The following is a 19,553-nucleotide window of genomic DNA, read 5'->3' as shown; positions in this document are numbered from 1 at the left end:
AGGATGCGGTTAATGATTATTGGGTTGAGCAAGACAAGATGATTATGTTGATGAGTAAGGCGACGGAAATGAGGATTATGTTGATGAGGATTATGTTGATGAGTAAGATGAAGAAAATGATCATTATGTTGATGACCAAGATGATGATAATGATCACGTTGATGAGCAAAACGACGAAAATGATGAGTATGTTGATGCGCAAGACGACGGAAATGATGAGTATGTTGATGCGCAAGACGACGGAAATGATTATGTTGATGAGCAAGACGACGGGAATGATTATGTTGAAGAGCAGCCGACGGAAATAATGATTATGTTGATTAGCAAGACGACGGAAATGATGAGTATGTTGATGAGCAAGACGACGTAAATGAGATTATGTTAATGAGCAAGACGACGACGATTATGTTGATGAGCAAGACGACGATGATTATGTTGATGAGCAAGACGACGAAAATGACGATTATGGTGATGAACAAGACGAAGGACATAATGATTATGGTGATGAACAAGTCGACGTTATGATTATTTTGATGAGCAGACGACGGAAATGATGATTATGTTGATGAGCAGGACGACGAAAATGATGATTATGGTGATGAACAAGACGACGGAAATAATTATGGTGATGAACAAGTCGACGTGATGATTATTTTGATGAGCAGACGACGGAAATGATGATTTTGTTGATGAGCAAGACGAGGGAAATGATGATTATGGTGATGAACAAGACGACGGAAATTATGATTTATGGTGATGAATAAAACGACGGAAATGATGATTATGTTGAGGAGCAAAACGACGAAGATGGTTATGTTGATGAGCAAAACGATCAGATGATTATGTTGATGAACAGACGACGAAAATGATGATTATGTTGATGAAAATTAAGACGGAAATGATAATTATGTTGATGAGCAAAACGACGAAGCTTATTATGTTTATGAGCAGACGACGGAAATGATGATTATGGTGATGAACAAGACGATAGAAATGATGATTATGTTGATGAGCAGGACGACGGAATTGATGATTATGTTAATGAGCAAAATGACGAAGATGATCATGTTGACTAAGCAGACGACGGAAAGATAATTATGTTGATGAGCAAGACGAAGGAAATGATGGTTATGTTAATGACCAAGACGACGGAAAGGATGATTATGTTTGATGAGCAAAACGACGGAAATTATGATGATGGCGATGAGCAAGACAAGCGAGATAATGATTATGATGATGCCCAAGACAATGGAGGTGATGATTATGTTGATGAGCAAGACAATGGAGGGGATGATTATGTTGATGAGCAAGACAATGAAGGTGATGACTATGTTGATGAGCAAAGCGAACAATGTGATAATATAGTGATGAGTAATAAAACATTTAATATAGGCCTATAACGGATGATCTATGGTGGTGCGAGCAAGTCAATGGAGATACTGATTTATGATTAGGAAGACAACCAAGGTGTTGATTATGGTGATGAGCAAGACGATAGAGATAATAGTGCTTTCTCTTTCCCTCCATTTATATTCGTTCGTTCACATGACGGTGACGATTAAAGCGAAGAAGATACCGTTTTAATAGGCTATACGCCGTGTAGTATAAAGCTTGGTTCCCACTAGAACGTAACGCAAGGACGTAAACGCAACGCAAACGTTTTAACCAATGACAAACGAAGTTATAGACAGTTAGCAATCACAAGCGAATAAGCCATCGCTTGTGATTGGTCAATTCACTTGCGTTGCGTTACGTCCTTGCGTTGCGTCGCTAGTGGAAACCACGCTTTACACAGAATACTATACTTAAAATTACAAACGTCGTGAAGCTATAGATCCAGTGAACTTAATAGTAGTAAACTAACATTTATTTTCTCACTTTGACAAATTATAGGTGATATTTGTGATGGAAGAATTTACCTGACGTTTTCAATGTTTTTTTTTTTTAAATCCGTGCAAACGCACCATGCACGTCCGTTAATACATGTGCGTAGAAAGTTGATGCTAGTCATCTATGATCTGAATACGTTTATAGTGTTGAATTGCGTCTGTCGTAGATTATACTATACAGTGTAGCATAGGTGAAATTACGGGAACCACATTAATTATTCTTTTTTTTTAACATAAAGAAAATATTGTTAACCCATAAGAAAGATAATTGCCTGAGCAAGAACAGCGAAAATCGGGAACGGATAAAGGATATATGCCCTCTGTTGAATTTGATTATCTATGCTAAACAGACAATATTCTATCTTTTAAATCCACATGGCCAAATCAGTAATAAATTTGGCACGTCAACATGTTTATTTCTTGCCTCAGAAATTATACATGAACTCAAATCTCCAATTTATTGGCTTATATAAAAAGTTAAATAAAGATATTTGGGGTCACCGTCCAAGTAAATAAATAGAAGCATGGGATTATTCACAACAAGAAAGTAAACTAGAATTTAATTCGTCACTTTGACGAATTATAGGTGATCATTTTTATCATTTTAATGAAATTAACACTTTTTAAACATGCACGTACGTTAACATACGATCGTAAAAAGTTGATGTACGCCATCCTATGACATGATGCATACGCTTATAGTGCTGAGTTGTGCCTATTATATGCCATATACAATATGTACAGTATATACTGTATATCTATATGCAGTGTAGCTTAGGTGAAATTACGCGATACACATCATGTTCTAATTTTTTGGTATGATGGAATTATCAAAATAAACTCAAAGATGACAATTTCGAAAGACAATGAATTGAGCAAATAAATATAAGAATTGGAAATTTGTATAACTTTGACGAAAAAGATGAAAAAAATACTTTTTAACTTCATCTGGCCATATGTTAACGTCACAACATCCGATAGGCTTGGTTTTTATATGAATTCATATCTACATTTCATCAGCTTTCATAATAAATTATAATCATCAAGGTAACCTTCAATTCTGAAGAGCTGTAAGATATTCAAATTTACGGCGAAGGTGAAATTACACGACCTAGGTTATTCAAGTTTTTACGCGTGATGACGTCATCAAAATGAAAACACTGACAACTTATGCGAAAGATAAATAATTAAGCAAGCACACACTGAAATTTGTGCGAAAATCGAGCTCAAATAGCGGAGATGCGCTCTATTGAATATTGATAACCTACACAAAACGGAAAAAATCCTAATTTTTAAATTCAAGTGGCCATTTGATGACGTAATACCATTTTGTACGTCTAATGTGTATATACATTTATATCAACTCAATGGCTTCCCGAATAAGTTAAAAACTTAGGGGTCATCGTGCATTCTGAAGAGTTATTTTCATTTTAAAAAAGACATATTTTTCACCATTTTCAGAACTTTTGTGAAATTAATGTGCGCATTTTGTCATTTTTAACGTGCTCGTATACCGTTATTTTAAGTCGGAATGGACTCAAGATCGGTGTATGTACTAAGAATTGTGAGTAGAATGTGATTTATACATCAAATTTCATTTTTACGCCTTCTAAGAATCGCGTACGCAAAAACTTGTTTTTGAAACACGCAAATGGCCTAATTCATGCTCTAAATTGATCAAAACTTAATTTTGAGTTTTTAAATTTTTAACGCGCGATTTCACGCGCATGACCTTGAAACGCGCAAGTTTTTATTTGCTAATATTTTTTACCTTGACCTGAAGTTTACGTGTAGTGAATTTCATTAATATGTGATAATGAATTATGGAGATATGATTGATAATGTGATTTCACAAAATGGCGTATAAATGACGTCACGGATGCGTGATCACGCTGAAAAGCTTATTATGACTAAGTTAAAGTATTTGAAAGACATTTTGAAATTTTTGTGATCATTGCCATTCAACTTTTTGAGATATTTGTTAAACAAAAAGTGTACAGAAAGAAGAAGAAGAAGAAGAAGAAGAATAATAAAGATTTAATACAATAACAATAGGTGATCATTTTATTCTAAATGATCACCTAATTAAAAGTAAAAATGTACTTTGACCCATATATAAATATTATTTGAGACAATGGAGACGATAATAATGTCTATATATGCAATGAAAGTATATAGGAGCACATTTGTTATCTTGTATGTATAATTAACATGTGACCCTGCTAATGTAAACAGATTTTATTGTATTTTGGACTTTGTAATTGTTAAAACTGAGCTTCATGAGTGATCAAGAGAAGGAGGTCTAGTGAACACAGTATACACAATATATGTAAGTTTCATTCTTTCGGTATTCTTAGTCCTACAAATTGCCAGACGGGCCATTTTCCATTTTTAGGCCTACACATTTTTTTACTAGTTCTTGCAGGACACGTAGCAATTCTAATACTGGACATGTATACAATAAAACAATTCATTGAATATAAATAGTAATACATCCTAAAGCGTGGTTCCCACTAGCGACGCAACACAGGGACGTAACGCAACGCAAGTGAATTGACCAATCACAAGCGATGGCTTATTCGCTTGTGGTTGCTAAAGCTTGGTTCCCACTAGAACGTAACACAAGGACGTAAACGCAACGCAAGCATTTTAACCAATGACAAGCGAAGTTATAGACAGTTAGCAATCACAAGCTAATAAGCCATCGCTTGTGATTAGTCAATTCACTTGCGTTGCGTTACGTCCTTGCGTTGCGTCGCTAGTGGGAACCACGCTTAACTGTCTATAACTTCGCTTGTCATTGGTTAAAACGCTTGCGTTGCGTTTTACGCCCTTGCGTTATGTTCTAGTGGGAACCAAGCTTTAAGGAAGTATATGGTTATATTACCTGATATAGCTTTTCGTTAGCTTTATATTATTGTGTTGGGTCGTCCATGTTCAAGCCAAATTCTGAGTAAGGCCTATACAAATACAATTATGATTAAAATCTGTCACAGTTTAGAATACAAATGAATGGAATAACTTTCAGAGTTTACAATAATAAATGATAAATTGTGAGCAATCAAGAATTATATAAATTACCAACATTTATTTAGTGGCATTTGGATTACTCGTGAAAACGTGTTGAAAATTGGTCATTAATGGTGAAATTTGTTATTCCGGGAAAGTGAGATTATATTCTCATTGCTAATTTTTCTTGTTATTCGTGTTGCTGGTAAATCGTTTGCCTTGGTTACAGTCCATGATAGCAATAACAGAACTTGTGTAACTAACTTTTATAAATACTTTATTAGATGTACTCCCATTAATATTGTAAGCTCAATAAACAAGACGAAGTTCGCCTGTTATTTTATAGAATCTCTCACCAGAATGATTAGACCTAACCTTCCATGATTTTAGGATAGAAAGTAAACAAAATCATTTGTATCTTTAGTTTCAAATATAGACTGAAATCCGGAATCCACCATCCCCATTGTTTTTCAGATTAATCGTTTGATCTTTAATTACACTTAATCATAGTTGGTTGTTTCATCAAAGTCTTCACCCCTTTTTTCCAAATTCGAACCCCTCCATAAAAATCCTAGTTACGGGCCTGATAGTAACCGCGTTTACTTTCAGTGGTTATCTTTATATCAATCCTGCTTTGCTGACGTTCCCCAATTGTTGTCTCTGCAACGAATTTCACACGTTACTTGTATTGTAAAAATGTGTAATATTTTCATTCAAAAGTGTGTGCAACTGAAGCAGTAAAATGTCTTCCTCGTCTCTCAATGAATTATCTGAAGATGAATGCACAAAGTTGGAAGTGCAGTCAGATACGTCAGAAGTAAGCCATGTGGAGTATGTTATCAAGGATTTTCGTGATGTAGTGGGCAAGCAGAATGCAGAACAGAATGACCAAAAATGGCCCAAAACAATTGCTTTGTTTTGGGGTTTCATTAGTCTTGTAAGTTGGCATAATTAGTTTCTAGCGATGACTGCTCCAGTAATATACACAACTGGGCCCACTGAATTTGAAATTATATGAACAGTTTGTGTGGTTTGATGATACATTTAAAAACAAGGCCAACAGCCATAAGTCGCTTGCTAAAACGCATAGTGATACCGGACCCACAGACAGACCAACAGACCGACAGACAGACAGACCGACCGACCGACATAGTGAACTATAGAGTCGCGTCCACGCGACTAAAAATTAAAATCTGTTTATGATATATTTTGAGATAGAAACATGGTAAATAAAAACACAATAACGAAAAACATTTTGAATACTTTATTTGTCAAAGCTTAAACATTACTTAATAATCTTATAATATTCTTACTCTCACAAAGGGTCTGATTATAGGAATACTTGGACCGACAATACCCGATCTTTTGTACCAAGTAGACGCCAGCTATGGTCAACTCTCCTACATCTTCCTTAGTCGTGGTTTTGGGTATATGACAGGCTCGATAATATCTGGATTGCTGTTGGAACGTGTAAATGCTTATGGGCTTCTAGGAACGTTTCTAGTGCTGTGTTCTGTTGGTTCAATTTGTGTTCCAGTTACGCACACACTTTGGACTGTCTTGTTTGCGTTTGTTTTCATTGGCACCGCAATGGGAGGACTTGACACAGGTTTGTTATACAAATTAAAGATGCATGGGATTATTGGGGATACAATGCCATTCACTGCGAGGAGTTACGCAGTAAATTGTTTTTTTTTAATCAATCCTTGTGTCTGTGACGTATGTGGTTCATTTGTAAAATTATTGCAGTTTTCATTCACATAACTTATCCAACTATTTGTAACAATAATTGCTTGATATTTCTTACTACATAAGTATATAAAATAATGTTAAATTGTGTTTGTATTTAGGAGGTAACGTTTTATGCCTTCGAATTTGGGAGAGAAGATCACCGCCTTATATGCAGGCTCTTCACTTTATTTTCGCTGTTGGAGCCAGTACTGCACCTCTGATTGCTAAACCATTCATAAGCGTTTTTGCTGTAGTTACACCGACATTGGGAAATGTATACAACATGACTAATACCAGTTTTAGTGGTGAGAAAACTACGCAAAGTATGCAGTTAACATTGACTAACGTCACTGAATATATACTTAGTTTGTGTTCTGAAAATGAGATCTGTAATTTTACGACAAGCACCATTGCTATTGAAGGAACTGAAAATTATACAATCGAGAATACTGCGAGTTCCACAACTATGATCCCTGCCATTGATTTTGGTGAAGTCGAAGAACTCGGGAATATATTCATAGCGTACGCCATTATTGCCACAGTAACTTTTCTTGGATCTTTGACGTTTTTCTACTTTTGTTTCACGGGTTCATTTGAATGCAAACTCCGATGCAGAAATTCAGTCAACCACGCTCCTCTAGCAGAAGATGCAGTTATTGAACACACCGATAAATGGTTTCGAATTCAAATGCTTTCCATATTATTTGTTTTCTATTTTCTTTATGTAGGAGGTGAAGTGGCATTTGGTAGCTACATATATTCATACGCAATTAATTGTGATTTAAAATTAAGTAAAGACCAGGCGTCTCTTCTTAATTCCCTCTTCTGGGGTTCTTTTGCAGTATTTCGCGGATTCGCGATATTTTTAGCTTATGTATTTACGCCATTGCAGATGCTAATGGCGGATGTGATTACCTGCGCAGGAGCATCCATAATATTATCACTTTTAGCAAACGTTAGTATTGTGGGAATCTGGTTTGGTACGGCTTTGCTAGGAGCTTCAATGGCTTCACTCTTCCCAACAGGGATATCTTGGCTAGAACGCTATATACATGTTACTGGAAATGACGCTGCTATTCTAGTAGTTGGTGCATCTTTTGGAGAAATGGTCATCCCCTTCGTGATTGGGCAGTATTTTCCTGATGATCAGACTGGTGATAGCAGTCAAAATAAGAAGGAAAACATCAATTCTCTTATGTACCTGATGTTAATAATTTCATGCCTTACATTCGGTTTGTTTTTATTAGCTTATAAACTTGCATCGAAAAAGGGAGACCGATATAGTATTACAAGGAAGGAAGCAAGTGAAGATATGATTGAAACATATACTTGACTTCCCACAAATCGTGTATTTTAAAAACAATTGTACAAAATATATTTGGATTATGATTCCGTTTCTCGTACTGCGGGGTCCGGGATCATAATTCGCATGCGCACAATCACGAAATGTGATCTGCGCATGTTAACTCAACATATTTTAAAAAGTCGATATCATTCTGTTCATTTCATTCATGTATAGTACAAGAAAATGTTTAAAAAAGGACCAAATTCCGACCCTTTTATATTCATGTTTCATAATCCCAAAAATCACGAAATCAACATATTTAAAAAAGTCGATATCTGGTCATAAAAAAAAAAATCCCAGTTACCACCCTTTTATTTTTTTTGATTACTGGTTAACTATATGCGTCCCGCCTCAACATATTTTTAAATTTCGAAAAAAAAATCCCTTTAAACATAATGTAGACACTTTTTTGTAATGTTTTTGTTTTTGAGTTCGTGTTGTGTCCGTTGGATATTGTGCTCCGCCAACAGAGCAAACAGAATTTCTATGTTTTTTCTTAAAAACAAATGATAATAAATGATACTTGACTTGACTGTAATATTAACATAACTGGTTACTACGGTATATCATAATTGACATGCGCAGAATCACTTAAAATGCTCTGTGCATGTTACTTCACCATAATTATTTCAAAAGGTCGATATATATTCATTTTGAAAAACATTTCGTACAGCAGGGAAATGGCCAAATTTTGACCCTTTTATTTTGACATTACTGGTTACTATATCATATTTGACATGTACAGAATCACAAAATGTGTTCTGCGCATGATACCTCAAAATATTTTAAAAGTCGATGTTTTGGCCATTTTTCGAAAAGAAATTCCTGTACTTTAGTACAGGAAAATGTTCGAAATTGACCAAATTAGATCAATTTATTTTTTGACATAACTGGTTACTATATCATAATCGACATGCGCAGAATCAGATAATATGCTCTATGCATGTTACGTCAACATAATATTTCATAAAGTCGATATCTGGATATCTTTCGACAAAAAAAATCCCTGTACTACAGTACATGGAAAATTTCAAACAATTTCGACTTTCTATTTTTTTGACATAATTACATGCATAAGAATCACATAATGTGGTCATGTTACCTCAGCATGTAGTCCTATTTAAAACTTCTGTTTTTGACATTTTTCTATTAAAAAAAACTCACTGTAGGCTTACTATAGTACAGAACAATTGTCGAAAAATTGCAAAATGTTTACCCTTTTATTTTTTTAAATAAAAATATACAGTGTGGTCTGTGCATGTTACCTAAACACATATGATATTTTACTATATTTTGAAAATGCCCAACTTGTACTAGACCAGGAAAATAGTCGATATTTGTCAAATTTTTTAGATAAAAAAATCTTAGTACAGAAAAATGATCCAAAATTGCCAAATTTTGACCTTTTATTGTTTTACATAATGATATAGTACAGAGAAATTTTTGAAACATGAGAAAATTTCGAACCTTTAATTTAGGATATGCAGATGTGCAGAATCACATAATTGTGGTCTGTGCATTTTACCTCATAAATACACATTATAATGAAATTTATAGAAAAAGATCGAAAAACAAACCTCGGGCATAGTGAGGCTGTAGGCTAATCCTCTGATAATATAATCTGTCACAAATTTTGAAAATATTGAACATTTTTTGAAATTTAACTTCAGTTTTATAAAAAGATGAACATACATAAGGTATTTAGTAAAAGCACAAGGAAATTAGCCGTTTTATTGGAGTCCATACTCACGAACTGTTTGCTATTCCCTTCTATTTTACAGTAGGGCCTACGGTATTTATATTCAATGATCATTACATTAAAAAAAAGACATTATATTTCATAATTTGATTATAAACTATACAGTACATAATAAAAGACTTTATCAAAAGAAGCCAACATTTACAAACAATATAAAAGGTGGTACTTACATAATATAAATACTTTTAGAAATTCTAAAATAGACATAGTTATACTATCCTACCAAGCAGTAGTAAAGTGTCAATATTACAAAATAGGATATTAACGCGATGGATGTATTATTGACGATAGTGCATTCTCGAGGCTGGTCGATTATTTAACATTTTGACGCCAAGTACGGCCTAAAATAAGTATTTTATTTAAAATATATCCTAATTCGTATCATTCGCACTTTATACAAATAACAGTATAAACACAAATGAAACAGAAAGAAATAACAAGTGCTAAAACAATTACAATGTCAATAATAAAATATATAAATTGATACGCAATAGGCAAACTCAATTAAATATTTTTGATCTTTACTATAAAATTACTTATTCGCTAAAAGGTAAATGCTTACAGTTATATGAAAATCGTGTAAACAAAGTATTTTAAAGAATACGGTGTGATTTGAAGATTCTTATTGAAACTTCGAAATCTATGTTTTTTTTTTGCTTAAATATATTATCGTTCACTATGATAGAATTTAATTTGCTACTCTTTATAAGCCAATACAAAAGGTGAGTTAAATTAACAAATTTAGTAGGCATATATGCTACATTAAACATCTCTAAGTTAAAAAATAACAGGATAATCAACCGATCAATACAAGACAGTGTCTACTACTCCATAAAGTAAAGCTACACTTACATTTCTTCCGTTTCACGGAATGGAAGACGGCGCCGTTCAATTATTCTATGATCTTCCATTATTTAACAACAACGGGGCCGTATTCCGTTAACGGTGAGACGGAAATGGTGTGAATGTAGCTTAAGGCCCATTTACACTAGGACGATTGACGATAAAAAGATAAATATGCATTTTCATACCTAAAACAAAAGAATTTTAAAAAGTTTTCATCCTAGAACTATAGGATTATCATCTATGCAATTAAATGACGTCATGATTAGTAAGAGCAATAATATCGTTACAATACAACGATTTTATTGTTTTATTGATCATGACGTCATTTGATTGGATTAAAAACAAGGCCAACAGCCATTAAGTCGCGTGCTACAATGCATAATGATACCGGACCGACAGACAGACCGACAGACAGACCGATAGACATAGTGAACTATAGTCGCGTCCACGCGACTAAAAAGGCATAATTTTGACGAATTTTTTAACTTTTTCATCAAAAACGTGCGCAAAATTTTATCCAATTCGACGTGCTCGTATAACGTAATTTTAAGTCGAAATTGTTTAAAAGATGGTAAAATTATTAGAAAAGGCTGCAAAAACATAAATCACGCGAAAAAAGTATGTATTTAACGCTACGTGCGCACCACGCGCGTAAAAATTTGCGCGCGTATGGGAATTTTTGACATGCTCAAAATGACAAGAAACGCGTAGAAAGTTGATTAAAAATGAATTTTGCGCATTTTAAAATTTTAAATGCGCGTGCGCGCGTAACTTTGTGGCTTTGTGACTCATGGCAATTTTGTAAACGCTTAAAATTGCCTGAAACGTACTCTTATTTCATCGAAAATAAATTTTGAAAATTTTAAGCGCGCGTACGCATGCGTTACATGCGCTACGCACGTAATTGTATTGCCATATGGTGATTTATGCCCTGAAATTTATGAGTACCAAATTTTATTTAATTGTGATTCATGGTTGTGAAGATATGATTACAAACGTGATTTCGTTAAATCGTGCGTAGACCGCGTAATTTTTTATTGCGCACCGTGAAAACATAACCACATCGATTCCTGGCAATAAGGAATATACTGTGAAAAATTGACTTAGCTAGATTAAACTGATATCAAGATAAGGTCAGAAAGCGATAAAACGCATAGTGATACCGGACCGACAGACAGACCGACAGACCGACAGACCAACCGACCGACATAGTGAACTATAGAGTCGCTTCCACGCGACTAAAAATATTATTTTTATCAAATACAGCATACATGATTATCCTATAGTTCTAGAACAAAAACTAATTTCTTTCGCTTTATCTAAGAAAAATGTATGTTTATCTATTTATCGTCGATCGTTATCGCCCTAGTAGTGTAAATGTGCCTTTAGTTCGAGAGCATGCACCGTCCCTAACCATCAGTGGTACAGATCGACTTATCACATAACTGTAGAAAGTGGTGGGTATAGTGTCGGTGTTTTGGTTAAATCCGGTTTGTTGGGATCTAACGTGGCAGGCAATAGGATTATTTCACCACCACAGTGATCACATTTTGTGTTAGTCGGTGGTATGGCGGTTTGATCACCGTCTGTATTTGCAACTCCAGACATTGCAGTTGGCTCTTCCTCCTCATCGTCTTCGTAATCATAATCATCATCATCAGCCCTAAAATAAAAGACGACATAATACTAAAGATTCTTAATTCGTAACACAATCTGGTACCATCACGGCAATATTAATTCAGCGTGGCCCTTTATCTGATTGTGATGTGGTTCCTTGTTTTATGAAAGCCATCATGACTAAATTTGTTAATATTATACAGATATTGACTGCTTAGAGGTTAAATATAAGATTTGACATCCCCGAGGGAATGATATTAAGTTCGAGGGAATATATATTTCCCGAAGCGCCAGCTGAGGGAAATATATATTCCCCGAGAACTTAATATCATTCCCGAGGGGATGTCAAATCTTATATTTAACCGATATAAAAGGCAATATCTGTTATATTATATAGCCAAGAACAAGTCTGCTGGGTTGGGTGAAGCTAGGCTAGGCCTCCTATAGTATTTGTATTGTATTTAAAACAAGCCTGCCTAGACACCTTACCTTGCGAAGAATAATATACAGATAATTACTAATTAATGATTCCTTGGCAATAAAATATTCACTTAGGCCATGGAGGTATATACCTCCATGCTTAGGCCTAGGTCGTTTAAATTAACAGAAGAATTTCCATCAATAAGCCTATTAGTATTAATAATAATATTATCTTCTCTCGATCTTCGAGGAGCCGAATCACCGGATGTTCAGCGCGTACTAGTTACTAGGTTACTACCGTGAGTATTGACCAATCACAAACGGTGTTTCATCACATTTAGGGTGGACTTATAACAAATGAGGGCGCTATGTATGCATAGCTTAAATAGTTTAGAAGATTAATTTCTTCAAGCAAATTCCGTGGCCAAGCGGATGAGACGTTGTCTTGCGATGGAGTGACAATTCCACCCGAGTTCAAGATCGAGTAGATGACTTTTGTTTATTTATTGGCAAACTCGAGTGTTGCACACGAAAATTACACAGTCAATATCATCGTACTCGAGAATCTATATGTTTAATGACAGGGGACACGATAATTACGCGAAAATTACACAGTCAATATCATCGTTCTCGAGGATATATACGATTTACGATCCTCGCAGCGGTAGTCATGTGATGCAGTTTCAACCAATCACGTTCGCGTATTTACATAGGCTATGTAATATTATACAAATAATGAATGTTTATGAGTGCAATGGTACAAATAATGGCACGAGGTGAATGATGAAAGGTTATATCAACGAGGCAAAGCCGAGTTGATATAACCTTTCATCATTCACCAAGTGCCATTATTTGTACCATTACACGAATACAAAACATTCATTATTTGTTTTATATAACATCTAGACGTTTTTTTTTCGTACACAAAAATGTTTCAAAAAGTACTATTTAACGATCGTTGAATAGTGCGTACTATTGCACGCCATGTGACCCACATTCGTCCAATCAAATGACAGGAATTTATATAGGTGTTATATAAAAACAACTATTTTCAGCACATCATTACCTAACTTGTCATGACGAAGTTCTAGTCTACTTGAATCTGTAACATTATAAGGTCACGTACAACAATTTCCCAAAAACAAAAAAAGACGGAGGGAAATTGTTGTTTTTAAATTGTAGGAAGGGCAAAATGAGATGAATTTTATGATTTGTGTGTCGGCCTCAGTAAGTTCCTTGTTTCTTGAACTATTCACATGCTTGTAAATAACATACACAAGTTCGAAGATTTCATAATTTATACAAATAGAGATTAATTCGCCATTTCAGTAAACGACAATGGAAAAAGAGTCGTCAGAACTAATTATTCGGATGTAGGGAGAGGACGATGAACAACTGTTTTTTTTACGTGACATACTAGCATGTAATCATTAATATAAACTTTTATGGCTGAGTCAAAATTGTAAAATAATTACCTGCAAGCGACGTAACACGCTAATACCACGATCAAAGTCATAACAGTTGCAAATACTGCACCCATGGCTATCATTGCGTCATCAGAAATTTGAGTTGGGCCATCTATACGTAAACAGACATCACATTCATTATAAACAAGACTTTCTTACGGGTTAAAATAAAAACAATCACCTATTGTTAAACTACGCGTCATGTTTATACCTTTGTCAGGTCAGGTTTAATTATTTTAGGAGAGTTTTTTGGAGAAATCGCCACCTAATTACTATATCCTATAGTTGATATCCGAACTTATTTGGTCAACTATCACATTGGATAAAGTGAACAGAAGGATGATCAATCAAATAAATAAACTTTCCGTTGCCGACAGAGCGCGGACCGTCTACAAGTTACTAAATAAACAATGCACATTAAACGGTAAAGACATAATATTATGGTCAAATGCATTTTATAGTCTATTGATTAACGCAACTTTTAGTTTCCGGTTCAATATAATAATTAAAATTATAACAATTGTAAAGAGTCTAGTTTTACCATCCACTTAAATTATCTACATTTTACATATCATGCACCTAGTTTTACTAACCTTCTGTGTCCAGCAAAATTATGTCATCAATATATGCCACACAATCTCTGACGTATTTTCTACCAGTATTGACAAAGACAACCTAGTAATGTAAGTGAAAACGAAAACCCCTTCATTTAAAAGAATATAATTATCTCCGTAGTTTATATTATTTACGAAGATGTGTCTGTGTAGATATCGGAATTAATAAAATGTTTACACATTATACAAATATTGCCTGCTTAGAGTAGAGGTAAATTATAACATTTTAAAAGGCGATATTTTGTATAATATAGGCAAATATCAATATAGCTTGCTTGGTCGCCATCTCGGTTGTTAGATCGCGGACTGTTTTCATCGAGAGTTTAACACTTTTGTTTAGTTGTTATACGGTATTCCACCTAATACAATTATTTGTACCATTGCACGAATAAAGTTTTCATTCAGTACGAAATTAACGAGTTAGTTAGCATCTTCCAAGACTTGTATTATTGGGCATGTTTTAATGAAAACAGTGCTTTAGCATAGACAGCGGATTAGAAATAGGAAAATCATGTGTGCTACCAGAGTTCATAGAGAACTAGAAATATATATTTAGAGGAGTTAATAGAAGTTACAGATTATTTAGGAGCAAAATTTAACTGAAGACGGAAGAAGTAGAAACGAGATAAGAAGATAGAATGACAAAAGGAAAATTTAAAGATTACATACAATTTCTGACAAGCAAGGGCAAGCATAAAAACAAAAAAAGATAATGGTTAAGTCATTGTTATGGAGTGTTGCATTGTATGGATGTGAAACATGGACGACAGGGAAAGAATAAATACGCAGGATTGAAGCCCTGAGATGTTAAACTCAAAACAGAAGAAATGACAATTGAGTGAAATAGAGGAGGGGAGGCAAATGATTAAACAGATAGCGGAGCAGCAGCAAAATGGATTGGACGTTAGGGAAAGAGGATAATTGAAAATCGTGATAATCGAGATACAAGTTAAAACAAGAAGAGGAAGGACAATAAGAGATATGCTTGATTACAAAATAAAATAGATATTCGGAAGAAACACTAAAATAGAGAAGTATGGAGAAACAAGGCCAACAGCCATAAGTCGCGTGCTAAAACGCATAGTGATACCGGACCGACAGACAGACCGACAGACCGACAGACCGACAGTATGGATAAAAAAAGACCTGCCAAATGGCAGATTACAAGGTAGACAAGGTATCTAGCGGATTGTATTGATATTACCGCCGCTACAAGTCTGTACATATCTATTTATTAATGACGTAAAATTACCTTAAACGGACCAGAACAATCACGGATATGCAGTGTTTCTTCCTTCCAATACGGTTTATTCTGTTCAAACACTTTATTGTTTTTGCTGTTGCAAGTGGCCGTTACCTTCATATAATACAAAATAATTATTATAATAATGACATAATTATTACATTATTAGGAAACATATTATATTACGAATTGAAATTTAGTAGAAAATTTACGTTTCACTTACCTGAAGGGTACATCCAGGTTCCAGTTTAATTTTAAACTGTAGCTTGCCATTTCCCTTAGATAAACGAAGATTTTTACCTATCTGAAAACCAGATTTGCTTCCTTTTCTTCCAATCGACGTATAACAACGTTCTTTTATATAAATTTTAATAGAGGAGAATATTATTATTATTTTTTAAATGTTTTCATCATGGGAGAAGGAAGATTGTTAGAAAAATATTGAAAGAAAAAATAGACAATTTGCAATTTATGTATATTACCTAATTTCAGTAACTTAAGTTTATAAAATAAAGGTTCAGATGGAGTTATGCGAGACGAGTAATATTAAAGCACATTTAATAATATTATTAACTTTATCAAGATGAGAAGGATAGTCAGCAGCCCAAATTATAATTATTACAATAATGATAATAATAATAAAATAATAATAATGTAAAATTAAAGAATTATATAATGACAGAAGGATACGCTGAGTAAAAGTGTACTTAAGACTATTTATAATCCCAATTGCTTTAGACATTTTATTTGCAATATATGATTCTAATGAATGACCTCTCGTGTTTTGAGATAATGTTTGATGTCAGACTGAAGCGTATCTTTCTCTTCAATCCAATGCTCAATTCAAACAAATGAAAAATGGAATTGCACATAGTATTTTGTGGACGGCGTGATTGGAAATTTGTAAAACTTTTAACCTCCTACACTATTTTTGTTTTAACAGAGCACGGATAACCGCCCTCACGATGTGATTTCGGCATCATCGATTCAATTTTCATCATCGATGCAATTTTCATCATCGATGCAATTTTCATCATCGATTCAATTTTCATCATCGATTCAATTTTCATCATCGATGCAATTTCATCATCGCTGCAATTTTCATCATCGATGCAATTTTTATCATCGATTCAATTTTCATCATCGATGCAATTTCATCATCGATGCAATTTTCATCATCGATTCAATTTTCATCATCGATTCAATTTTCATCATCGATGCAATTTGTATCATCATCTTTGCAAATTTAACAAAAATAACGGCGTTCCACACATTATGCCTACTAACATATAATATATGTATCCCCTATTAGACTATCAACATTCTACAATTGATGCAGGCCTAGCCTATCGTTGCCTAGGCTATCGTGTGGCCTCTGGGCCTCAAATGTAAGTTTTACAGAAAAATGACCTAGCCATTGGATGCGGAAACAACAATTTATTCATTATTTAAACATTTGTGTTGCCCTGAAACCAAATTGGCACCATTACTATTAAAGTTGTACGTACCTGCTGTTTGGAGGAATAAATAACCATCTCCAGGAGGCCAAAGATTCCATTTGAAATCATGACCTTGCAATTGAATCAAATCTGTTGGCAACTCATCACTGTTGAAATCACACTCCCATATAGTTTCTAGCCATGTCACCATAAAGAAAATAATAAGTAGTTCATTCATCCGTTTTACATATTTATCATTATTAAATCAACCTGGTTACAAATTAGTATATTAAATAAGGAAGAGGCAGTACACGAATATTCCTGATGATATCAGCCTTGATTTCGTGATTCGAGTATGCCTTTTATTTTAATACTTTGAATGATTAAATGAACCATTGATTTTCTGGGGATGGGAGTGGTGTGTTTCCAACCAAATATGCTTGCAAAAATAAGGCGTAATAGGCTACCGACGATAATTAAACAATTACAATAGGGCATCATGTTCACCAAGAAACACAAGAGGTTATACACTCAACTGGTTAATCAACGATGCTGTGATATGTCTTTTGTACGCAGACTTAATGTTGTGTGTGTGTGTGTGTCTTCGTGTTTATACGCTAAAAGTGAGCGCAGATGTAAAGAAAAATAAAGTAGGCCTACCCCGCATTGTACAATCGTTGCCTCTAATAATTGTTCTTACTCACAGAGAGTGAAAGCCGTAAACATAGCCTAGGTCGTCTTAGGCCAATTAGGACAATTACCTCTCTGGTATGGCAGGCATCGAAGCGTGAAAGAAAATCAAATTGTTGTGCAAAATATGAATAGCTGCTACTGGGCAATAAAAAATGAGGTATAATACTCACTTTGACAATCCACCAATGCTAAGAAAAGCAGGTAATATATAATAAATACACTCTTTAAAAAAAACATCATAGTGGATTTCTGGTTATTTTGTCCAAAATGTAAACGTCGTTCAAAATATAAAGTGTTACGATAAGTATAACGATTGCAATACCCGGTGGTAGTACAAATTAGTATATGATCGAGTGTAACGAGCAGATGACTTGTTTATTCTGATATTCTGTTATTTCAATGTTTTATCAGGAAAGAGCGAAATCACAAGTTCTGGTTTTACTAGAGTTCTCAACTAGGATTCGCTGAAAGAAATTCAAATCGTGCATAATTCATGTTCATCACAGCCAGTAAATAGATTTATGGAAGTCATTAATAATTAAAAAGCGAAATACAATTAATTTATAAATGAATAATTTATTGTTCATTCTTTATTTTGATTTTCTCCAGTTTCAATGGCTTTGATGTTGATGATATTGATATATATTCATGAGTGAATGATATTAAGTTAAAATAAACGCCTATTCGTTTCACACAATCGGACAATGACCACCATCTTCATTCATTTTTTTTTCTCTTGTTACCATAATTCATTCCTTCATAACAAAAAAAAAGCTCAATCTAAGAAATCATTGTACAAAACAAACAAAAAAATGAAAATTTGAGGTTGTACAGAATAACAAAATATATCAATAAATATAATCAATGCAACAAAGCATTCCACTGTATTATGTATTCTTGACACATTAAGAACATGGCGATTAATGGTCATGCTCAAAAAATTACAACTTGTGTTCACACGATTTTTGAAACAGAAAACATATTTTCTATGGAACTCATTTAAACATTTAAAACAAACAACATGCTAGCACTACAATGTCTAGATTGCTTCAGCAGCAAATGCAATGCATTGTTATAGCATACTTTCAATGATCTCAAAGTGCTCGTATTATATCTACACCATAAGTTGAACAGTGCACATCCTGACAGAGTAACTCTGTATATACAACATAAATATATAACATTTAGTCGTAGTAGAACATTTACCAAACTTGCTATTTAGTAGAGAGTTGGCCATAATACAAATAGATCGATATTGTCGTTTGTATGGAATGCAATCACCGCCAAAAATACAATTACATTTACATACAAATATTTGATTTGATTTGACAATATATTCGTGGACATATACAACGTACTCGCAGAAACGTACAATGTACTCGCAGAAACATAGAACGTACTCGCAGAAACGTACAACGTATTTTGAAGAAAACGACAACAAAATGACACAAACAAGTACGTTCGCTGAAACAGACGACGCTC

The 19,553-nt window shown here is 34.1% G+C and overlaps 2 protein-coding genes across 2 annotated transcripts; one reads left to right on the top strand and one right to left on the bottom strand.

The window, feature by feature from the left end:
* Positions 1–5,640: 5,640 nt before the first annotated feature.
* LOC140055452 (sodium-dependent glucose transporter 1A-like) lies at positions 5,641–7,962 on the top strand. Its single transcript, XM_072100791.1, has 3 exons — positions 5,641–5,835; positions 6,222–6,507; positions 6,749–7,962. The coding sequence occupies exons 1-3, from the start codon at positions 5,641–5,643 to the stop codon at positions 7,960–7,962; spliced, it is 1,695 nt and encodes a 564-aa protein (XP_071956892.1).
* Positions 7,963–9,158: 1,196 nt separating this feature from the next.
* On the bottom strand, positions 9,159–18,439 carry LOC140055047 (uncharacterized). Its single transcript, XM_072100218.1, has 7 exons — positions 18,242–18,439; positions 17,448–17,573; positions 16,163–16,293; positions 15,949–16,053; positions 14,676–14,757; positions 14,092–14,194; positions 9,159–12,242 (listed from the first exon to the last, which is right to left on the bottom strand). The coding sequence occupies exons 1-7, from the start codon at positions 18,309–18,311 to the stop codon at positions 12,017–12,019; spliced, it is 843 nt and encodes a 280-aa protein (XP_071956319.1). The 5' UTR covers positions 18,312–18,439; the 3' UTR covers positions 9,159–12,016.
* Positions 18,440–19,553: the final 1,114 nt, after the last annotated feature.

The sequence above is a fragment of the Antedon mediterranea genome, chromosome 7, assembly GCF_964355755.1.
Source record: "Antedon mediterranea chromosome 7, ecAntMedi1.1, whole genome shotgun sequence".
Classification (NCBI taxonomy): Eukaryota; Metazoa; Echinodermata; class Crinoidea; order Comatulida; family Antedonidae; genus Antedon; species Antedon mediterranea.
The sequence above is the reverse complement of the archived record's forward strand: the minus strand, read 5'-3'. Positions and strand labels throughout refer to the sequence as shown.